General features: G+C 38.4%; 1 protein-coding gene across 12 annotated transcripts in view; it reads right to left on the bottom strand.

Annotated features, from left to right (window-relative positions):
- CC2D2B (coiled-coil and C2 domain containing 2B) overlaps positions 1–25,061 on the bottom strand; it is a 94,956-nt gene that overhangs the window by 60,025 nt on the left and 9,870 nt on the right. For 9 of the 12 annotated variants that reach the window (XM_049645423.1, XM_049645421.1, XM_049645429.1 and 6 more), the window contains 9 exons: positions 20,591–20,674; positions 16,853–17,051; positions 16,410–16,546; positions 16,184–16,312; positions 10,471–10,680; positions 8,855–8,952; positions 3,664–3,804; positions 1,700–1,808; positions 1,381–1,499 (listed from right to left, as the gene is read on the bottom strand). In XM_049645423.1, the coding sequence (XP_049501380.1) occupies positions 1,381–1,499; positions 1,700–1,808; positions 3,664–3,804; positions 8,855–8,952; positions 10,471–10,680; positions 16,184–16,312; positions 16,410–16,546; positions 16,853–17,051; positions 20,591–20,674 (1,226 nt within the window). Of the gene's footprint in view, positions 1–1,380; positions 1,500–1,699; positions 1,809–3,663; positions 3,805–8,854; positions 8,953–10,470; positions 10,681–16,183; positions 16,313–16,409; positions 16,547–16,852; positions 17,052–20,590; positions 20,675–25,061 lie in introns of those variants that run through there. The other 3 variants (XM_049645422.1, XM_049645431.1, XM_049645433.1) reach the window with 2 other exon arrangements.

The following is a 25,061-nucleotide window of genomic DNA, read 5'->3' as shown; positions in this document are numbered from 1 at the left end:
CTTTTCTTATCTCCCTGTTGGCCTCTTCTAAGCATCTTACCAATTACTTTTTACAAATTACTTTTTAATGTTGCCCTCTGAAAGTAGTTTTAACAATGAGCTCATGAACTGATTATGAAAATCCATTAATTCAGGATTATATTTATCTTTGGGAAATCTTGCCTTTTTTGTCACCTATAAACTCTTTATAATTCTTCTTTAATCCTTGTATTCCTTTCATCTCTATCCTTGACACTGGTATATTCTTCTTTTCTAGAGAATCAATCCTTATTCAACTGGACATTTTAAGGGAATAATGACAGCAGTGCCCCATAATAGCATTGGCTTTAAAAAGACAGAACATGTCCCATTTCCTTTTGCCTTGATTTCCACTAAGTTTTAGCCTAGGTTTTCCAGCACATATATCTTCTTCCTTCTCTTCCCACTCTTTACTTCTAATGTCCATTTTGTGGCTCTTGTTCTCTCGTCCTCATTTAGATGGTCCTTTTGTATGCCTGTCTTACATAATAATTATCTCAGGCCCTCTTTGGAAGTAGGTACAGAACAAATAAAGCATTGCTTCACTGCTGCACTTTGCTAGTCAGAAAGAGGGTAGTGGTAATTGTGTTTTTGTGTCTGCTACTCTTTATGTTCATTTCAAATGTAATCATCCATCCATTCATTTCATAAGTATAAATATTTATCGGGCATTTGCTACCCTCCAATGCTGTATTAAATGATGCACATTCACACAATACTCAAAGATGAATTGGTACAAAGTGTCCCATGGGGCAGAGATGTTGAAAAGTTGGACCTAGTTCAATGTCCCAAGATGCCATATCCATCTCCTTTAAAGGAGATGAGGTCCATGGGCTCAGAGATGGGAGAAAAGGGAATCTGTATGAGATCTGTTTTTGCATGAATGTCCTAGGAATAGGGAGAAAACACAGCTCAAGGAAAAAAACCACAAATGGAAAGGAAAGAAGTTTGTATAAAGCAGAAAATTTTCCTCCAGATACAGAATACTTATGGAAGCAAGAGGTGGGCAACCACATACTCTTATTTTCTACAGTGGCTATCTATACCTGAACAAAAATTAGTACCATAGCAAAACAAAAAACAATCACCAAACCAAACTGGTTTATGTCCTACCTGAGTCATGAATTAGGTGACCCTGGGCAACTTACCCTTCATAAGCATAAATTCCCCCAAATCTACGATGGGGACAATACCACAGAGATATGGTTGCAGTTAAATGTGCAAATGTATTTAAAACCTTAGTAAAGTGCCTGGCATCTGGTATTCACTCTAATACTATTAGTCTAATACTAATTAGACTATTGTATTAAAACAATACAACAGACAATATATAATGAAGAAATAATCCTTTAAAATGCTTACAGTGAACACTTGGATAAGTTTGTTAATTCTGTAGTGAAAGAAAGTTGTGGCATCAAGGTAATTGGTCTTATTCTTTCAATATCTGTTTCTTCAAGTTCTGAAGCTAAGTATGAGAGGCTCTAGAAACCAAAACATAAATATATAATTTACAATGTAAGTTCACTGCTTAAGACAAGAATTCTTGAAATTACACTTTTATTTCTTAGGTTTGTCATTTTGTTGGGTAACTGTTACAAATACCAAGATTTCCTATTCTACCAAACAATTAAATTTTATAACCAGCAAAGAGGAGTTGAATGTTATTTTGAAATATAAATACCTCCCATTTATCCCCATTCTTAAATGCTTTTCCTTCAGTTCTCTTCTGAGTCTCAGACATTTCTAACAGTTCTTCTTGGTTTTGTTCATCACATTTATTCATTTTTACCCTAATTGATAATAAACATAATTATTTGAAGCAGAAATAATGGGACTACGTGAGATCTGTTAGAGGTGTTCTTAACACATATACACACACACGACCAATCTCTTACAACAAATAATTGTACACCCCAAGAACATTAGTAGTGAGAGTAAAAGTGAGTGGTGAGCAGGCGGTATTGGTCTAGAACTGCTGTTCTGAACAAACTTATGGCACCTCTGTCTCTCCTTTTCCGCCCAGGGGCTCATAATGCATGGGCATATCAGACTGGTTTAAAGGAATGGAGGCAAGTCAGCAAGTTTACGTGAATTCAGAACTCTATGAAAAAGTTTCATGCTGGGTTAGGTTCAGAAACTGTCAGAAGCTGGGGTGCCTGGGTGGCTCAGTCGGTTAAGCTTCTGACTTAGGCTCAGGTCAGGTCATGATCTCATGGTTTAGGTCATGATCTCGTGGCTCATGGTTCGTGAGTTTGAGCTCTGAGTCGGGCTCTATGCTGACAGCTTCGAGCCTGCTTCAGATTCTGTGTCTCCCTCTCTGCCCCTCCCCCTGTCACACTCTGTCTCTCTCTCTCTTAAAAATAAACAAACATTATAAAAAAATTAAAAAAAAAAGAAAAACCACAAGAAGCACTTTCGTTAAAAACCACTGTAGCAGGAAAAAAAAAATCAACAAAGTAAATGTCTTTCTTAATAGGCTGAAGTTACACTAATTTCTTAGTTTTGAAAAAGACATGGGTTGTGCAGAGGGAACTAGTTATTTCAATGTATTCACACACAGCTTAAGTGATTAGCAAATACAGATTTGAACTGTAACCATCTCCTCCACTAACCATGTTTTTATGACTTATACATTTCACCTAGGAGTATGATTGCTGGGTCTATGTGAGGCTTTGTAAGAAAAGTGCCGAACTGTTTTCTTTCTTTTTTTTTTTTTTTTGCCAAACTGTTTTCAAATGGCTGCACTAATTACATTCTCATCAACAATTAATGAATGAGACTTCCTGCTGCTCAATATCTTTTTTTTTTTAATTTTTTTTTTTAACATTTATTTATTTTTGAGACAGAGAGAGACAGAGCATGAACGGGGGAGGGTCAGAGAGAGGGAGACACAGAATCTGAAACAGGCTCCAGGCTCTGAGCTGTCAGCACAGAGCCGGACACGGGGCCCGAACTCACGGACCGCGAGATCATGACCTGAGCCGAAGTCGGCCGCTTAACCGACTGAGCCACCCAGGCGCCCCTCAATATCTTCATCAATATTTGTTACTGCCTTTTTAATTTTGTCTTGTTTTGGATTTTAGCCATTCTAAATGGTGTACAGTTATCCCGCTGTGGTTTTAATTTACATTTCTTTACTGACATGCCATGCCACGCTGAGCATCTTTTCATGTGTCCATTTACCATCCATGTGCCTTCTTTAGTGAAGTGTCTGTTCAAATCTTTCACCCATTTTAATTTTTTTAATAATGTTTATTTATTTTTGAGACAGAGAGAAACAGAGCATGAGCAGGGGAGGGGCAGAGAGAGAGGGAGACACAGAATCTGAAGCAGGCTCCAGGCTCTGAGCTGTCAGCACAGAGCCCGACGCGGGGCTCGAACCCACAAACCGTGAGATCATGACCTGAGCCGAAGTCTGACTTAATCAACTGAGCCACCCAGGCACCCCAATCTTTTGCCCATTTAAGAAATCAAGTTGTCTCATTAAGTTTTAAGGATTGTTCAAGTATTCAAAATACAAGTCCTTTGTTGACGACATCAAGTAGATGTCTAGCTTCTGGATTTTCTCCCAGTTACTGTAAATGTCCAGTTATTCATGGGCGGTTTCTCAGGAGACTTATAAGAACAAACAGAGTAGCCACTCACCTTTGAAACTGTAACTTTACTGGGGTGCTTGTAAACCCTTGCTGTTGTCGGAGGGATTTTATTTGTTTCCAAGTCCGTGATATACTGTGTAATAGGGAGAAGTCTTTTCCTCTTTCTAAATCATAAAGCTGTTTTGTATTACTACAACAATAATGGTAGATCAAAAATATGTTGGTCATTAATAGAAATCATTAAAAATGGCCTGGAAGAATGTACTGACGAATTGTTCTGGATACCCCCACCTTATGATTTTTTTTGCATTTTACCCACGTCTTGATATAGCTATAGAAATTCCACTTAGAGATTAATTCCTTTACCACTGGAAGATTTTTCACTATTCAAAAGTGCCCTGCTAAAATCCAGACTTTTCCAGATGTTCTGGTCATTCTACAGTGTATTTATTATACTTTTTTTCCAGATCAACAATTGAAACTATTGCTTCAAATTTAGAGGTACTTTGCTGGATGGGGTAGTGATCATATGATCTGGATATTGGTAATCTACAGTTTTTAAAGATGCCTCTTCTGTTTTATGACTTTGCAAACACACTATTAGTATGACAAATTACACTGACTTTCTAATGTTAAGTCACCCGCCCTTGCATTCCTGGAATGGTCCCAACAACTTCACTGTATTAATTGACAGAATTCTGTTTAGCATGTTTGTAACTATGTTCATGCGTTAAATTGGGTTGCAAGAGTTTTTGTATTAAGTTTTGTTTTTTTTTTTAATTTTTTTTAACGTTTATTATTGAGAGACAGAGAGAGACAGAGCATGAACATGGGAGGGGCAGAGAGAGGAGGAGACACAGAATCCAAAGCAGGCTGTAGGCTATGAGCTGTTAGCACAGAGCCAAACGCAGGGCTCAAACTCACAAACCGCGAGATCATGACTTGAGGTGAAGTTGGATGTTTAACCAACTGAGTCACCCAGGTGCTCCTCTAATCAATTTTGCTTTATATATTTTGAAGCCATATTATTATACGCATATATGTGTATATGTGTGTATGCATATATATAAATACATCTTAATTAAACTGCATTATTTTGATGTACCCTTCTTTATACCTAGTAAAACTTTTTGCCTTAAAGATCTATTTTACCTTATATTAATATAGCTATGCTGGCTTTATTTTGTTAGTGTTTGTATGGTATTTTTTCCCATTATTTCTATTCCCTAACTTTTTATATCTTTATGATCTAGATAAGTCACTTATAAATAACATACAATTAGATTTTAGTTTTGGTATTTTTCCTTTTAAAAAAATTTATTGAAATTTAGTTGACATGCAATGTTACATTAGTTTCAAGTGTACAACATAATGATTCAACAATTCTACAAGTTATACTATACTCACCACAAATTTGTCTAACATATGTCACCTTACAACACTAGTACAATACTATGTACTGTATTTTCCATGCTGTACCTTTCATCCCTGTGATTTATTCATTCCATAACTGGAAGCTTGTACCTCCCACTCCCCTTCACCCGTCTTGTCCATCCCCTACCTCCTTCCTCTCTGGCAACCACCAGTTTGTTGTCTGTACTTATGGGTCTGTTTCTGCTTTTTGTTCATTTATTTGTTTTGTTTTCAGATTCCACATATAAATGAAATCATGGTATTTGTCTTTCTCTGTCTTACTTACTTCACTTAGCATAATACCCTTTAGGTCCATGTTGTCACAAATGGTAAGATCTCATTCTTTTTTATGGCTCAGTAATATTCTGTGATATATGTGTGTATGTGTCTATGCGTGTGTGTGTGTGTGTGTGTGTGCGCACCATATCTTTGTTCAACTATTGATGGACACTTAGGTTGTTCCATATGGATTTTGTTTTCTAAATTCTAATCCAGTCTACCAACCTAGACAAAAATGGAGCACTTATCTCATTTAGATATATTTAGGTTTAACTCCATTTTCTTTTATGTTTTCTATTTGTCTCATATGTTTCTATGTTCCTTTTTCTCTCTTTTCTTGTCTTCTTTTGGATTGTTTGAATATTTCTTAATTGTCTCATTTTCCTCTCCTATTGACTTGAAAGCTGTATTTTCTTTTAGATGTTGTAAGTTAAAATCTGAGCCCTTGATTTATCAAAGTCTAATATTAAGCTTTACTCTTACTCTCCTTCTGAACAATGCAAATATCTTTAATTACTCTTATCCTCCTCCATTCTTTACTCCATTCTACAAGTGATACATTTGAACTCTCTCTATATTTTTATACCCATGAGACACCATTACATCACTTGTTCACTGAGAGTTGCCTGAATATTTACCACCTTTATTGCTCCTCAATACTTCCTGATTCATTTTTTACTGTAAGCTCATGTTCCTTAGAATTCCAAATCTGTGAAAATCTCTGAGCTAAGGTTAAATTTGTGCTCTTCCAGAAAGAATATTTATTGGCTTTGCCAATTGTCTGCTGTCACTACTAATCTGGGACTATTTTAAATTCAGTTCTAAATCTGATATTTTAGATCACATAAGTACTATGAAGTCAGATTATAAATCTGTATGAATGCTGGATTGTGGTTACGAATTTTCAAAGGAGCATTTTCCCCCTTCTGCCTAGTGACAAAGTCCAAGACAAATTTTTTTGTCATCCTCTTTATATTCCCCCTTCATGAGGTTTAACACCCATTATAGAATGATCTCTTACTAGACTTTCCAATTAAGTTGACCTTCGCTTTCTTTATCTTCTACTTTTGGTACTCCCTGAAGCCATCTGAATGATAGCTCAAGGTTACTAATATTTAACAAATATCCTCAGCATAAAAGCTGGCTTTACCCCTCTCTAATTTTTATGAGTTTTCCTTTCAGTTTGTTTTTGGCTTTTGCAGATTCCTTACTTTTTGCCATTTTGGGAATATGTTTATAAAGATAACATTCATATTTTATCAGACATTTTTAGTTGTTTTCATTAAAAGGGCCATTCATGAAATCTAGTCTACCAGAAATAGAAGCCCATTGCCATTTATTCATTCAGCAAATTTCACTGAATGCTTACTACATGCCAGGCACTGTGCTAGTTTAAGAGGGATACAAAGATAAACAGATATACTCTCTGGGTTCAAGAAGCTTACAGACATGTAAACTAACCAATGCAATAAAATGTTATAGGTGTTATAACAGAAGTCCACACAGCTAGAGTGTGGGCATAAATAAGAGCTAAAAGGCAACAGCAGGGGAAAACTTAAGAGTATGTGACACTCAATTCAAATCAACAAACACATAATAAATATCTATTATGTGGTAGGGAATATTTTGGGTGCTGATAACTAATATCCCAACAGGGAAAAATGCAGAACAAGTAATTACAAATATAATGAATATTATGAAAGGGGGAATATGTAAATACCATGTGAATATACAAAATAAAGAGAGAGAGAGAAAGAATTTAATCTAATCTAATGGGCAAGTAAGAGCCTCCCTGAGAAACTTGAAATTGAATAAAATGCATATGTTGCCTAAGTGTCAGGTAGAAAACAATGAAAGAACCTTCTAGAAGCAAGAGGCATTAAAACAAGGATACTTAGATATTAGACAACATAGTCCATTTAGGGCACTCAACTATGAAATTCCAAAGCAGAAAGCCCCTAATATGAAGCTTGAGAGGGAAGCAGGAGTCCGGTTACATAGGGCCTTACAGATCATGCTAAAGCTATTGAATTTTATTGTGAAGGTAATAGGAAACCACTAATGTGGCTTATTTATTTAGAAAAATCACTTTGGTTTCACTACGGAGCATGGCTTAAAGAGAGGTATTCTAGGAGACTGAGTAGTCAGGCTATGAGATAAGCACCTGAAATAAGGCAGAATCAGTGGGAATGTTTACTGTTTGGAGGTGAGGGATGAGAGGAGAGGCAAGAAGGGGGTTCATGAATGACTTACAGCTTTCTATCCTGGGTACCAGCTCATTGTGGGTATCAGGCACATAAAAGGTTAGATAGTCATAAAAGGTTAAACATATCTTTTCTAATGGAAACACTGTTTTTCAAATGTCCACAAACTACTCTTTGCAGCATTTCAACACCACTCTAAGAATTTTCCTGAATGTAAATCTATTACATTGCTTTTTTTCTGCTTTGATAAAGCAATGATATCTTCAATGACCCTCCGACACACACACACACACACACACACACACACACACACACACACACGCAAATGCACACGTGCATAGTGGTAGGCCCTTATCTACCATCATCAGATCCCATCTAAAGCCTACTTTTCTCTTTTCTTCATTAAAGCTTACTTGCTCTGTGCCAATGTCTCTTCTTTGCCTTTAATTTTAGTTAATCTTATAAATAACACCAGTTTATGGTTTTGTAAATACTGGTGGCTTCTATTCATTCATTCATTCATTCATTCATTCATTCAAGTAATGTTTATCAAGAACTCATTATTGTGCCAGGACTTGTGTAAGGTATATATCAACTTTCTCAGGTAACATTGTTTGTGTTTAGATTATTCTAGGAAACCAATTATTTAAATTGACTGTTGCTTCTAGAGTTTGTAGAACCATGTCAGGTCAATGGGCAGGGAGTGAGGGAAATTCTTTAACTATCAAGTCACTCTCTTATATAGACATTTATTTTATCTTTGTGCATAAGTGAACTTTCTATACAATAAGTACCTCCCAGTGAGATTTCTTGCTTTTGGAGTGTCCTTGAGACGTACTTTATTTAGTTATTTCATACTTTCCTAACTTATCTTCCCAACTACTCTATAAGCTGATGGCTCCCAACTTGTACACCATGTTTTTTTTTTTTTTACAGGGATCCTTAAATCTATATGCTCTTTGAGTAATGTCTTTACCTGAATTAATTGATATATCTTGTACATACGTATACATGGATTAATTCTCAAATATATACAAACACTTGAGACTAATATGTTCCAAAAAATATTAGTGAACTCATGGTGGTTTTTAATTAGCATGTGTTTTTTTAAATCAATGGATATTAAAATTACAACTACTTTCATGTGACACTTCTATGAAATATTTTTACACAATTTTTTTTTTTCAAAACTGGGTCTTAAGGAAGTGTTGGAACCATTTCTGTAGTTGTCTAAAGAGTGGGGACCTTGTATTTTTCTTATTTTATATCTTCCATAGCAAGTGCAATAATCTAAGGAGTTTCTTAATAAATGCTTGAGAAATACACGAATAGTCAAAAACCTACCTTATCTGCCAATAATAATCTTGTAAAGATTTTTTGGTTAGCTGACTTATTTCCAAATTTTCACTTGCTAATTTGGTAGCATCTCTCAGTGCTATCAGCTACAACAAAGAAAAGAGCTTTTTAGTACATTTCATCTATTGTCACCAATGCTCCAATTTCTCTGAAGGTCTAGGCGTGTGCGGCAGAAGCACAACTGTATAACCTTTTGTGTATTACTGTCTTATCTTCCAAAATATATTTCATATAAGTACCTTGGGGCAGAACTGAAAATAACCTTAATACATTATACCTATGGTCACCTGAGTGGCTCAGTAGGTTGAGCATCTGACTCGATTTCAGCTCAGGTCATGATCTCACAGTTCATGGGACTGAGCCCTGTATCAGGCTCTGTGCTGACAGCACACAGTCTGCTTGGGATTCTCTCCCTCCCTCTCTCCGTTTTCCTCCCTCCCTCTCTCTCTCTCTCTCAAAATGAATTTAAAAAAGAAAGAAACATTATACCTAGAACCTTCTAATCAGTTCGTTAATTAATGTAAAAAAAATGCCAACCAATTAAGATGGCATATTGAGCACAGGAATCTACCTTATCTTCCACAGTTACATTGGGGTTCTTCCATGGTTACAGAAAAGATATGTTTATCTGTCTTTGTCCACATCTACTGCCAACATCACATCCATATCTATATATGTATATTTATGACTGCATTTATATCTATACTCTCTATAAAAAATAAATGTATAACACAGGAAAACAAGAAAAAATAAAATGAAAAGAAAAAGATATACTGAGGAAAGTATAAAGCAGAAATATCCATAGAGAATATCTTTAGAGAAATAAAACTGGAGGAAACTGTACCCTTAAACATGCATAGGAGAAATCTGTCACAGGGACAGTTTGTAGGAACTCTAAGACTAGAATCAATTAATATAAACGTTTACTGGAAGAAATCAGAGAATATCTCAACAAATAGGAAGACATATGATAGTCTTGGATAAGGAAATACAATTTTTATAAAGATAAAATTTCTTTTGAAACTAATATAATATAATGCAATCACAGTAAATACGGTAATAGAATTTTATTTTATTTTATTTTATTTTTTTTTAAATTTTTTTTTCAACGTTTTTTATTTATTTTTGGGACAGAGAGAGACAGAGCATGAACGGGGGAGGGGCAGAGAGAGAGGGAGACACAGAATCGGAAACAGGCTCCAGGCTCCGAGCCATCAGTCCAGAGCCTGACGCGGGGCTCGAACTCACGGACCGCGAGATCGTGACCTGGCTGAAGTCGGACGCTTAACCGACTGCGCCACCCAGGCGCCCCAGAATTTTAAAAATAGAAGTTGACAGGCTAATTCTAACACATGGAAGATCAAATCTTTAAGAGCATACAAAAACATCCTAGAAAAAATGAGGAGTCACTTGTCCTACTGCATTATAATTTAACAATTAAATATAGTAATTAAGACAGGGAAGGACTAGGGGCACCTGGGTGGCTCAGTTTGTTGAGCATCTGACTCTTGACTTCGGGTCTGTGATAGCTTGCTCTGCATGACTTGTTTTCTCTTTCAATATTAAATGGTCAACTCTATAAATAGAATAAAAACCATTCTCACCTTCTCATAAAGCAGCTGAGGTGAATTCTGTTGCTGCCTGTCCTGAAAACACTCATAAAGCTGAAGCAGCCTAGCACATAACACTTGTTCTTGATTGAAGAGAGGATGATGGCTGAATTGCAAACCCACAATGTTAAGATCTAATTGATACATTTCCCTTTGACCTTCCATTTTGTTCCTCATAGAACTTTCCAGATCAGGTTTCACTGCCTTTTAAAGAAAAATATGTACATAATGTTAACTTTTTTTTTCAACGTTTTTTTTTTTATTTATTTTTGGGACAGAGAGAGAGACAGAGCATGAATGGGGGAGGGGCAGAGAGAGAGAGGGAGACACAGAATCGGAAACAGGCTCCAGGCTCCGAGCCATCAGCCCAGAGCCTGACGCGGGGCTCGAACTCACGGACCGCGAGATCGTGACCTGGCTGAAGTCGGACGCTTAACCGACTGCGCCACCCAGGCGCCCCTATAATGTTAACTTTATTCTTTATATGTCTTTTGAAATTATAAGTGATTTTTCCTTATAAAAGTAACACATTAACTGTAAGAAAATGAAGGGATACAGGAAAGCAATAAATAATTTGCTTTTTCTTCCTTGAAATTGATTATGGCCCTTGATTTCATAAAATATATTTATATTGCATCATTTTAATCATCTTTCTATAAATTAGTGTCACATACCTTATTGTTGTGTGCTGGTAGAAGTTAGACTTTCAAGTTATAAGCCCCACAATGATTTCCTATAGAAACACTATGACAAATGGTCTGTTTAGGTCTGTTGGGTTAATAGTTTAGGTCTGTTGGGTCAATAGTTCGACTACCTGATGATCTCTAATAGTCATCCATGGGCCAGAGTTAAGTGGTAAACCCTTATTAAAACATTGTTCTTATGTGAATATATTGGTAATGCCCTGGAAAATCCCCTGGAGGGGCCTGGACCCTCAAAATAAATGCTACCTAACAAGAAGACCATCTTTTGTTATACATGAGATTGTCTCCACGTGTATACCAAACTGCCCCTAAATTAGCTGAAGTCTGTAAACCTTAACCAATATATCAAATGATTCAATTATGTTTTAGTACACTATTCTGAATTTAAGTACATGTGTTTGAATACGCACGTGACTAGTTTTTAGTGATGTAATTTGAGAGAGTTAAGGGGTTACTCAGCATAGATAGCCTAGTTCATGAATGCCTAGCCACTCTCAATAAGATCCATGACTGCATCCACCTAAAAAGGAGAGCTCGAGCCCTCTTTCTGGATCAGTCTGGTGTAATAGGATGTGCTTCCCAGTCTGTGCCATTGTTATTACAATCGCTGTTACACGGAAAAATTGCTGTTGTACCTTTGACTTGGCGTGGCAGACCCAGTGCTTCTCAAGGACTGTAGGTTACCAGTATGATGCCTACATTTCTCCCTATCTACTCTCTCCTGAGCCAGGAATATTCCCCTATTTCCTCACTGGCCTGAGGGGAGGCAAGAGAAGAGCCATAAAGTTTGTTTTGTTTTGTTTTACCCTTATCTTGTAAGTCTCTATGTTCTATGTAAGGACCAACTCAGAGAAGAAAACCTGTTCTTGATTCCACTTATAAGATTTAGTTAATTGGTAGTAAAATGGTCATCTACCAGGCAAAAACACCAATGAAATAAACGGCTTTGGTATTAAGCAACCAAATTATAAATAAACTTCTGAAAATTAGAGTTCCTAAGCCAGAGATGCCTGTTTTATTGAGCAGATTCATCACTGGTCAGTTAAGTCAGAGGATTAAGAGAACTTCTAGAAGTAGGTAAGTGTGTTAGACCAAAAGCACAAAGATCTAGGCAACAATAAATCAAAGGCTGGATAAATGCAAAAAAACATCCAAGCTGGCGACACGTATAAAATCTACGCAAACGCATAAGAGGAATGTTGGAAGAGGGAGTAAAGGGCATAGTCAGATGGTCAGGCAAAACTACGCAGCAAACAGGCAAATAAGGCCTGGGGTAGAGGAATCTGGCAGAGGCAAGAACAAAGAGAGGACTTTGGTATTTGGGCAGCTATTACCTGTGCTTCAGTCGCCCTCATATTTCTTTTATTCTGGTGAGAAACCCCAAATGAGTCTTGCCTCCAAGGCTAGCTGGGCTGAGTAACAAATGTGGAGAAGATAAAAGGGGAAAGCAGGCAGAAGCATTTGGCTGACACAAATTCCAGAACATTATCTGTTAAGGATGCTACAGAATGAATTTGAAGACTCAGTTTAGATGCTTGGTGAAGTGACATTTCCATTTACTTCCAAGTCTAAGAGTCCATGAGATACTGAAATTGTGCTTGGATAAAGCGAGAACACAGGCATTTGAGGAAAAAGGTACTTGTTCAGCCCAGTGGTTTCCAACTTGGGATTATGGTGGTTACAAAGGTTAATCTGGATGGTGGTTAATACTTCTCCAAAAATTATACATTTTGCATTTATTTGTTTTCATACAATTGTTCGTTCATTCATTCAGCAAACTATGAGTTGTTTCAAGGATCTCTCTCCCTAAGAAGAATCATTTCAGATAATTATGTCAAAATATCTGTGCTTTATCCTCAGCAATATTTAGATAAAACATATTGTCGCTATAAGGTGTAAATGCTATGCCACATAAGAGCAAAGAACAAGATGAGATAAAATCTAGGGGTTTTCCCTCTTCCCTCTTTCATTTTTATTTTTAATGGATATGGATTTTTATAGTAACCAAACTGGAAAAAACAGAAAGAGATTGCAATGTTGGGTGTGTATGTGTGTTGGGGATGGAAAGCTCATTTAAAAAATGTCAGTAAATGTGTAATATTATAAATTAGGATAGGGCAGAGACATTACCAGTCTCTCATGGTGTGACAGGCACCATGCAAAAAATAATATTTTCCAAGATTATGGCAGTCAGCTGATGTCTTTCTCTTCTGATGTATACTAGGACTATAAAAGTTGACATCTACTGAGGTTGCATTACAAATAATATAAGCATTCATTGAGTGTCTATTATATGCTAGGCATTTGGATATGTGTTAGCAATTGATTTAAAAAAAAAAAAGGAAAGAAAATACCACTCTCTTCAGTCAAGCAGGAAAGAGATTAGGTAAACAGAGGATACAAATACAGATTGAACCTTAACAAAACTGCAACCCAGTCTGAAATCAATAAAGTCTCGAACTGGGTTAAGATTTATTATCCCCACTCAATATGCGTAACAAAGGAAAGGACAGAACCTTTCTGAAAAAAAGATATCATCTAGAGCTTTTATAACTTTTCATACATGTTTTGATACAATAAAAAGCCTTTTAAAAAAATAGAGTAAAAGTTTAAAAAAGAGTTAAAGGGAAAATACATGAAAAAATGGGAGTATTCTAGAAGAAAACTGGAATATATACATAAGAATCAAATGTCAAAAGAACATTTTAAAGCTAAAATTATACTGAAAATATCTGAAATTAAGAATTCATTAGACAGGTAATTCTGGGAATACCATGGCAATATAGTTTTACATATTCCCAAATCTCTACCTTTAAAACAGGCAGAGACGGATGCCTGGGTGGCTCAGTCAGTTAAGCATCTAACTTCAGCCCAGGTCATGATCTCACAGTTCGTGGGTTCAAGCCATGCATCAGGTTCTGTGCTGACAGCTCAGAGCCTGGAGCCTGCTTCAGATTCTGTGTCTGCCTTTCTCTCTGCCCCTCCCCTGCTTGTGCTCTGTCTCTCTCTCTCTCTCTCATGTTTAATGTTTAAATAAACATTAAAAAAATTTTTAAAAATAATAAAAATAAATAAAACAGGCAGAGAAACTAGATAGCAAAGCTCAAAATCCATGGACAAGATCCATAACAAAACTAGATCTCAAGAATCCTCCGTGAAACCCAAAATATAAGTGGATGGAGACAAACCACTGACAGTAAAAAGACCTGCATGGTATTGGTGATTGTGTGGAAGAGAGGCGCAATGAAGCCATTGAAGGCCCTGACGGCAGGAGAACCCCAAAGGGCCAACAGATATTCACCAGAAAGTACAGCATCCCAACTCGGAAACAGCAGGTAAAATTGGAAGAGGTTTTATCTACTCCAACTGTGGGTGAGTGCAAGGGGTTTTGCTAAGGACTACAGGGGCTTAGAGGCACCTACTTCCTAAAAAGTTTTAGGACAAGTCTTCATACTAAAGAGAAACTGCTAGGAGTCGAATACAAATTGAAAAGGCCAGGGATCACAGAGATTACAGAAAGAGAAGGTACAGAAAAATATCTAGGAAGAGAAACACAGCCAATAAATTTCAGAAATCCAGCCACTATATTTTTTTAACCCTACACAAGAACAATAGAGTTCTGTGACATTATTAGAAAAAGCTTTCTAGGAAAGCCAAGCCTTTTCTCTAAAAGTTCAGGAAAACTAATTTAATATAAAATGAGTAGTAGAAAAAAGGCTCAAGATTAAATCTATAGAAATAAGAATAATGAATAAACAGTAAAATACTATCCCCACTGACAAAGTACAACAGAAAGACATCCAGAAACAGATAAAAATAGAAATGTACTTCCAAATGAACGAAAAGTATTGAGAAAAATTGTATGACATTAAAGAACATAAATCAGAATTAGAAAAATAGAGAAATCAGGTGACAGACGGAAAGTGACAGAAAGAATTAAAAATAAAAAATAATTTAGGGGCGCCTGGATGGCTCAGTCAGTTAGGGGTCCAACTTCAGCTCACGTCATGATCTCCCCATCTGTGAGTTCAAACCCTGCACAGATACTGCATGGGATTCTCCCTCTCCCTCTCTCTCTCTGCCCCTCTCCCCTCAAATAAATAAATAAACATTAAAAAAAAAAAGAGCAAAGCAACAGAGGGAGTAAAGAATAACATCCTGTAAGTATTTTTAGTATTATTTCTACTTTGTATCTACTTATAGCCAAATCTCTTATATATGGAATAGTTAAGGCAAGTGAATGGGCAACTGAGTCTTGTAAACAGTTCTGATTTAAATTTTTCGGGCCAATTTTTTTATGTTTATTTATTTTTGAGAGAGAGAATGTGTGCGCATGCCTGTGGGGAAGGATGAGTGAGAGAGGGAGATAGAGTATCCCAAGCAGGCTTTGCGCTGACAGCACAGAGCCTGATGTGGGGCTTGAACTCACTAACTGTGAGACCATGACCTGAACCGAAGTTGGAAGCTTAACCAACTGAGCTACCCAGGCGCCCCAAACCAATTTTTAAATGTAACTATTTCTAAGTATTTCTTCTCTTAGGTTAATGGACTGCTAATTTTCACATTGTCTTGGAATACATATAAAATTTGTTTCTTTGACTGTAATATATATTCATTTTTAAAATTTAGAACAGAGAAATAAAGCAAAAATAATCCTATGCCCTACAAGAGATAATTAATTATTAACTTTGATATATTTTTCCACTTTTAATAGTCATTCATTGATTCATTTATTCTTTATTCTTATAAAATTAGGATCACATATAACTTCGCATTCTGCTTTTTTCTCACTTGGCATTTTATTTTGAGCATTTCCCCCACATCACTGAATATTCCTCAAAAACATAATTTTCATGACTATTTTACATTTCATCATAGTTTTGCCATTTATTACTAGATTTACTAATATCAATAAGGGGTGAATTAACACCACAAAGACATAAGTTACCATTGATATTACAAGAATTCTTTTCACCATCATTACAAATAAACTTGCCGGTTACCTTTCTGTATATGGTCTTTAGTGCTGGATTTAAAGATCCCTTGCTTGTGTTTAGCCTGAAATTCCACGATTGTCTGATGGGTGAAGGTAATGACATAATTTCTCCACTTTCTTCAAACCAACTCTTCCCCTATCAAAAATATTCAAGAAACAGAGTAATAAGATATTTCGCTAAAAACGTCACATACTCTGAATGAGTGATGTAACTTGGTAGCTGGTGTACTTGCCTCTTCTACGGTAAGTAGGCGATTTTCCATTTTGTTGCAGGTCTTTTTATAGATTTCTGGTTTTCTCTGAATATAGAATCCTTCATCTTCTAAAATGCGTGGCATCATATCTTTTGGCAGTTTATGCTCGTTGGCCACTTCATAACAAAACCTTGATATTACTCTAAAGTCCAAAATCCTAAACTGGTATTGACTAAACAAGAAGCAAAAGGTAATTATCATATCCCCTACCACTAAAGTCTAGCAGGAAGTCTAAATGTATACATACAATGAATGAGCTCTTTTAACCAGTTTCCTTAAAGTCAGAGAAGACATGAGGAACAAACACAGAAAACTTGCTCTAGTTTTAGCTCGGTAGTTTGTATCTATCCAGCATACAAAAAGCTATTATTCTACCATATGATTCATTCATGACTTAAATATTTCATTGTAAGGAATTTTACCTGGAGAATTACTTGGCACAAAAATGTTTGCCTGTTGTTTTCTGATTTGTTCTTGATCAACTTCATATTCAGCAGCTTTTACTTCAAGTAAATCTGGAAAAATGACTTCCTGCATAAAATCTTCACCTTGGTCTTCAGCAAAATTTTGTAAATTATCATCAAGTGAAAAGTGTTTGGGATAGCTGTCATTTACTGATCTCTGTTGAACACCAAGAAGAAAAATAAGTAAATGTGTTGTCCCCAAGATTAATACATAGATAAATGAGATGTATTGGGACCTTGCTGTGAATTGTCTTTCTGATCCATGCCACCTAGTTCAAGTTTGAGCTGAACTGTTACAATAAAATTTCATTGAACATAGAGGAACTCATTTAAGGCTTAACAATATGCAGTATGATTTTTCCCTATCCCTTCTTTGCAGTTCACAATGAAAGATTACTGGAATAGAACTATAATTCAAGCCCTTCCTCTCTCATGGAGAATGTCCTGAGATACTGGATTATGATATTTCAACCACTGAGAACTCAGTTGTAGGGCAAAGTCCAGAGACATCAGGCCATGCAGTCTTAAACTGCATTTTTTTTTCACCATTCAGGAAGGTGACCAGATCACCTTCCTGGTCTTTACTGTGCAGCTCACAGCAGAGCAGGGTCTGTGCTGTTAGGTGTTATGTGACAGGGAGTATGAGGTCAGAAGCATCCACCTAACTTTCCATGCATAAGTGTAGATGGATACACTTGAGTATGGTGTGGTAGAAAAGAGATATCACTGACTTCCCCCCCCCCCCACCCATGTCACAGGAACATGTCTTGCTGATTGTGGTGTAATAGGCAGAACTGTCTGAAAATAACCTTGGACCTCACTTTGGGCTGTCTAGACAATATATTTGGGACCAGGACTCCCCTTTCTCCCAGCAGGAAGAAACTCAACCCCCGACAAAACAGTGGCTTTCTTCTCTCTGTGATGAGGAAGTCATCAGGGAAATGGCTTCTCCAGACAGCTCCTCTCAACAATCCAGACCTAGGAGCACCTGGGTGGCTCAGCTGGTTAAGCATCTGACTTTGGCTCAGGTCATGATCTCACGGTTCATGAGTTTGAGTGCCGGGTCAGGCTCTGTGTTGAAATCTCAGTGCCTGGAGCCTGCTTTGGATTCTGTGTCTCCCTCTCTCTCTCTGCCCCTCCCCCACTCATGCTCTGCCTCTTACTCTCAAAAAAAGATAAATAAATGAACATTGAAAAAAATTTAAATAATCCTAAACCCGGACTCACTGAAGTCCAAGTAGCTGGTCTGCCTCACTGACCTAATTGCTCTCCTGCCTGTCCTCCAAGAAGGAAAGCAGCCATAACCAGAGCACCTGACCCTGGTATACTCTGCTGGCTGGCCTTTCTCTTGTTTTCCCAGAAAAGCTCATTCTTTAACCCATATTGTGAGACTCCAGGACGTCAAATGACTTGGCAGAGCATGCACATGTTTGAAACTTATTCAGCATCCGTTGGACCATTCACTGAGCGCCTAATACGTTTCAGGAAGAAAATAAACAAATAGATAAGGGATATATATTGGGTGGTGACAAGTATGTTGAGAAACAGAAAAGCAAGATAAGGGGTTAGAGAATACCAGGCCAGGTGGGTGGGGCTACTACTGTAGACAGAGTTGTCAGACACAGTATCTTAGATTATGTATCACTTGAACAGAGACCCAAAGGTAGTGAGAGAGAGAGAGAGCATGAGGATAAGGGAAAATCTTCCTACACAAATAAAATGTAGAAGTCCTTGAGGCAGGAGCATGCTGTGAGGAATAAGAAGGAGGCCAATCTGGCTGGAGTTGGGTGGGAGAAGGGCAAAGTAGTGAGCAATGAGGTCAGAGAGGTACCAAGGGGGCCAGGTCACATAGGCCTTGGAGGACTTGAGGTTTTGTTTTGAGTGACACAGGAAACCATTAGAAGGTGTAAGCGAAAGCATGGTCTTAGATCTTAACAGGATCACTCTGACCACTGTATGATACAGAAAATAGCCTGTTGAGGTAATAGTGAAAACAGAGGGTGACACTGATAATGATCCAGATGAGAGGTTATGGTGGCTTAGACTAGGGTTGTACCAGTGGGGGTGGTGAAAAGTGGGTCAGATTCTAGGATACTTTGAAGGTAGAACCAATGAGATTTGTGATGAATTGGATGTGAGGTATATTGTCATTTGTTTATCTATCTTCTTCCTGTAACACATTAGGCACTCAATGAATGTTCCAATGAATGTTGAATAAATGGGTTTCAAACATGTACATGCTCCGCCAAGTCATCTGACCTCCCAGAGTCTCATAGTATGGGTTAAAGAATGAATTTTTCTGGGAAAACAAAAGAATACCCGTATCCATAAAAGAGGATCCAAGGATGACACCAAGGTTCAGCTGAGCAACTGGAAAATGGAATGGTCATTTACAAATATGATTCTATTCATATAAAAGTCCGTGTCCGTGCAAGTATGGGCATAAGCATAGAGAAAGATGTGGAAAATGACAGTGGTTTATCTCAGAGCAGTGGGATTTCCTGTGATTTTCAGTTTCTTCCACATGTTTTCTGAATTTTTAAAAATAATGTACATACTTTCTTTAAACTTTTAAAAGATAAAGCTCTTTTTATTATAGAAAAAACAACAATAACAAAGAAGGACCGAAAGGACTGGGGCAGGATGCAGAGAAACGGGGGTGGAAGGGAAAGGGAAGTAAATCAGAATGCAAATGGGTGTCCAAGAGGGACTCCTGAAGCCTGAGGGATTAGGAAACAGCTGAGGGGTGCCAAGAGACACTAGGTCCAGTAGTGCTGGGGGAGAGGACCAAGGAAACTGCAGAGACTGAAGGCAGAGAGGAGTTGGAGAAAGGGTAGAACAAGCAAGCAGGGACAGCGGTGGGGGGATGGACACTCAGGAGACGGGGAAAGACTCGTGAGACTAACTGGTACCGGAGGAGAGGACCACTAGGGAGTAACAGGAGGCTGAGGAGTTTGGAGAGAAGCGGAAGAACTGCTACAAATTAGAAGAGTCCTGGATCAGACGGGGAGGGAGGGAGAATCAGTTATCCACGGAGAGTAATGGAGATCATGGAGAACAGCGTGGGACACTTGGAGAGAAGGACAGGAACAACAAAAGAAAAAGAAAACACAGGTTTTGGAGGGAAAGCCGGTGCTTCCAGCTCTATTGATGTTTAACCCTCTGTGCCTGAGCTTCCTTGCCTATAAAGTAGAGATTATAGTAACACCTGCCTCACACGATTAGGATGAGGATTGGATGATATGGTCCATATTAAAAATTCAGTATAGCATTGGGCATCCAGTAAGCACTCGATCAATGTTTAGAATTATTATTTTGAACATATTCTTTTTTTTTTTTTTTTTAATTTTTTTTCAACGTTTTTTATTTATTTTTGGGACAGAGAGAGACAGAGCATGAACGGGGTAGGGGCAGAGAGAGAGGGAGACACAGAATCGGAAACAGGCTCCAGGCTCCGAGCCATCAGCCCAGAGCCTGACGCGGGGCTCGAACTCACGGACCGCGAGATCGTGACCTGGCTGAAGTCGGACGCTTAACCGACTGCGCCACCCAGGCGCCCCGGAACATATTCTTAATTAAAAGAGAAGAAGGTGACTCAGTAATAAAAATTTCATCTCCCATCCAAGTCTTTCATTCTATGCTTTTAATAAAGAGTTCATTGTCCTGAGGCACAAGAGGAAGGGGAACAAATCCAACCTGCTCTGAACACCGGCCTGAATTGGAGCCTTTGTCACCACACGGCATGAAAAACCAAAGGCCTTCATCAAATGAGACTTCAGTCTGTGGATTAAACAATGGTAAACCGGTATTCAGGGTGGAAATACTTTTTTCTGCTTCCAAGTGGAAGAAAAACCTTTGTGTAATGTGGTAAACACTAATTATTATCTTAGTCGTGAGCAAGGAGCACCAAGAGTCTGTTTGGTTCATTATGTTTTTTGGTTTTTGTTTTGAAGGTTCTGGTAACTGCAATAAGAAACGGAATGATGTAGAGCCCAATTCTTCTGCTTCCCAAACTATCTCTTCACTACTAAGAGTAGGAATACTACTATGAGTACTAGGAGTACTAGTACTACTAGTACTAGTACTACGAGTACTAGTACGAGTACTACAAGTACTAATACTAAGATAGTACTAATACTAAGAGGATTACCTTACAGTTTGACCAAAATGAACGCACAGGGCAAACTCTTTTTTCTCCCAGTTTTTGGGTGCTCTGATGTGCTAACACACGAGAACCACCGCAGGGCATCTACAGTCTTTGCGGCTATAGGTAGTTCAAAGTATTCAAAGGGGTATATTCTTAGTTATAAGTTTGCTGATAAATAAGCTCTCATTTTTCAATACTGTCAAGTCTGAATCTTTTAAATGTAAATCACCGTTTCTTTCTCACACACATATTAAAATGAACTGTTTGTAGGGAGATTTGGGAGAGGAATTAATTCCATAATAAAAAATAAAACTCAGGGGCGCCTGGGTGGCTCAGTCAGTTAAAGGATCTGACTTCACTTCGGCTCAGGTCATGATCTCACAGTAGTCATGAGGTGGAGCCCTGCATTGGGCTCCCTGCTGTCAGCACAGAGTCTGCTACAGATCCTCTGTCCCTCTCTCTTTTCCCCTCCCCCGCTGGTGCCCGTGATCGATCTCTCTCTCTCTCTCTCTCTCTCTGTCAAAACTAAATAAACATTAAAAAAAAAAAAGTAAAACTCATAGTTACTAGAAGCCAAATAATTTTAAAATATGTAAAATACAAAGTTTACTTTATACCTTGTTCGTATCTACAATGCAACTGTCACATTAACTTTAAAAGTTATTCACCCTGGGGCTCCTGGGTGGCTCAGTCAGTTCAGCATCAGACTCTTGATTTCAGCTCAGGTCATGATCTCACAGTTCATGAGACCGAGCCCCACATTCAGGTTCTGTGCTGACAGCACAAAGCCTGCTTGGGATTCTCTCTATCTCTCTCTCCCCCATCAAAATAAATAAATAAACTTTAAAATAAAAAATAAAAAATTCACCCTGCAACAATGCTGCATATCTAAATTGTCAGTATACACTTTACTTCCCTTCATCTCTGCTCATTGCAAAACCACTTGCTAAAATACTCAACTTCCTGAGCAGGTATTTCTATCTAGTGGTTGGTATGGAGAGTCTGAGAAGCCAATTTCTCCTCCTTTGAATGCATAATTCTGTAAGTTAACTAAAAATCGTTAAATCATACACTTAAAATGAGTGAATTTTTGCAACATAAAGTTATCTCTACAAAGCTGTTTTAAAAAGTGTAAAGAGGAAGGGGTTAAGATGGGGGACCCTGGACTTTCCTTGTGCCTCAAACACAGCTGTATTGTGGTCAGATCACTTGGAACACCTAGGAAATCGACCTGCCGACTGGCAGAAGGATCTCCACAGTTGGAGGGACACAGCGTGGTAGGTGCAAGGTGCATGGAAGTGAATTGGGGGAGAGAAAAACAGTGGCGCCACGGAGGGGAGGGAACCCTTTCCATGGAGAGACCAAAGGGAGAGAAAGAGAGAGAGATTGAGAAAGTGTGGCATCAATTTCTCACAAAAGGAAAACCTCTCTGGACCACAGACTGGGGAGCAAAAAGTGCTCAGTTCCACAGGGTTGTTTGTCTGTCAGTGTGTTTGTTTGTTTTCCACAGGGTTTTTTTTTTTTTCCACAAACTTCAATTGGAGCTCAAACTCTGAGGTTTTGGAAGTGCGCAACTTTCTCTGGAGCAGAGCTGTGACACGTGCTCCTGGGGAGGAGGGAGCTATCCCCTGAGTGCATAGTGTGGTACAGAGATCTCTGGGGCGCATTGTGAGAGAACATTCCCTTTCCTGGAGTACTTTTGGAAGAGGGTTTATTGCCTCCTCAAGGACAAAAGACCCTAAGGGTGCCAGCCAAAGACCTTTCATCAACAGGGCACTGAGGTGCATCCAGGGGGACATAACCTCTACTACTTTTAGCAGTGCTACTCCATAGATTCTGTGCACTGTGCAGGCGGGGGGCTGTTTTTCAGGGACAGAGGGTGTCAGACACCGTGTGAAGAAGCTCTACTCTGGAGGAGGGGAATGGATCCACATGGCGTCAGGTCCTTTAAGACTTTGGGTTTTGAGCATTTGACAAAATACAGCATCCTTTCTTGATAAAAGCCCTCAAGAAAGTCGGGATAGAAGGTATCCTAAGATACCTAGGAATAAACCTAGCCAAAGAGGTAAAAGATCTGTATGCCGAAAACTATACAAACTTATGAAAGAAACTGAAGAAGTAATAGAGAATCACTCCATGGATTGGAAAAACAAATATTGTTAAAATGTCTATACTACCCAAAGCAATCTACGTGTTCAATGCAATTCCTATCAAAATAACATCAGCATTTTTTTTAACATTTATTTATTTTTGAGAGAGAGAGAGTGAGAGCAAGCAGGGGAGGGGCAAAGAGAGGGAGAGAGAAGATCTGAAGCAGGTGCTGCGCTATCAACTAAGAGCCCAACATGGGGCTCAAATAATGAACCATGAGATCATGACTTGAGCCAAAGTTGGACACTTAACTGACTGAGCCACTCAGGTGCCCCAACACCAGCATTCTTCACAGAGCTAGAAAAAGCAATTCTGAAATTTGTACAGAACCTGAAAAGACTCCAAATAGCCAAAATAATGTTGAAAAAGAAAAGCAAAGCTGGAGGTATCACAATTCTAGACTTCAAGCTGTATTACAAAGCTGTAACCATCAAGACAGGATGGTACTGGCACAAAAACACATACATCAATGGAACAGAATAGAGAACCAAGAAATGGACCCACAAACATATGGCCAACTAATCTTTGACACAGCAGGAAAGAATATCCAATGGAAAAAAAAAAAAAAAAAGACAGTCTCTTCAGCAAATGGTGCTGGGAAAAGTGGACAGTGACATGCAGAAGAATGAACCCAGAACACTTTCTTACACCACAGACAAAAATAAACTCAAAATGGATGAAAGACCTAGCTGTGGGACAGGAAGCCATCAAAATCCTAGAGGAGGGGCGCCTGGGTGGCGCAGTCGGTTAAGCGTCCGACTTCAGCCAGGTCACGATCTCGCGGTCTGTGAGTTCGAGCCCCGCGTCAGGCTCTGGGCTGATGGCTCGGAGCCTGGAGCCTGTTTCCGATTCTGTGTCTCCCTCTCTCTCTGCCCCTCCCCCGTTCATGCTCTGTCTCTCTCTGTCCCAAAAATAAATAAAAAACGTTGAAAAAAAATTAAAAAAAAAAAATCCTAGAGGAGAAAACAGGCAACAACCTCTTTGATCTCAGCCCCAGCAAATTCTTATTAGACATATATCCGGAGGCAAGGGAAGCAAAGCAAAAATGAACTATTGAGACCTCATCAAGATAAAAAGTTTGCACAGCAAAGGAAACAATCAGCGAAACTAAAAGGCAACTGATGGAATGGGAGAAAGTATTTGCAAATGACATATTGGTTAAAGGGTTAGTATGAAAAACTATAAAGAATTTATCAAACTCAACACCCAAAGAACAAATAATCCAGTGAAGAAATGGGCAAAAGACATGAATACACACTTTTCCAAAGAAGACATCCAGATGGCTAACAGACACATGAAAAAATGCTCACCATCATTCATTATCAGGGAAATACAACTCAAAATCACAATGAGGTACCATCTCACAGGTGTCAGAATGGCTAAAATTAACAACTCAAGCAGCAACAGATGTCCGCGAGGATGCGGAGAAAGGGGAACACTCTTACACTGTTGGTGGAAATGCAAACTGGTGCAGCCAGTCTGCAAAACAGTATGAAGGTTCCTCAAAAAATTAAACATAGAACTACCTTACAACCCAGCAATTGCACTATTAGCACATGCACCCCAACGTTTACAGCAGTGCTATCAACAATAGCCAAATTATGGAAAGAGCACAAATGTCCATCAAATGATGAATGGATAAAAAAGATGTGGTATGGGGCGCCTGGGTGGCTCAGTCGGTTAAGCGTCTGACTTTGGCTCAGGTCATGATCTCACAGTTCGTGGGTTCGAGCCCCGCGTTGGGCTCTGTGCTGACAGCTCAGAGTCTGGAGCCTGCTTCAGATTCTGTGTCTCCCTCTCTCTCTGCCCCTCCCCAGCTCACACTCTGTCTCTCTCTCTCTCTCTCAAAAATAAATAAACATTAAGAAA

The sequence above is a fragment of the Panthera uncia genome, chromosome D2, assembly GCF_023721935.1.
Source record: "Panthera uncia isolate 11264 chromosome D2, Puncia_PCG_1.0, whole genome shotgun sequence".
NCBI lineage: Eukaryota > Metazoa > Chordata > Mammalia > Carnivora > Felidae > Panthera > Panthera uncia.
Note: the sequence above shows the minus strand (reverse complement) of the source record. Positions and strands in the feature narration are given on the sequence as shown.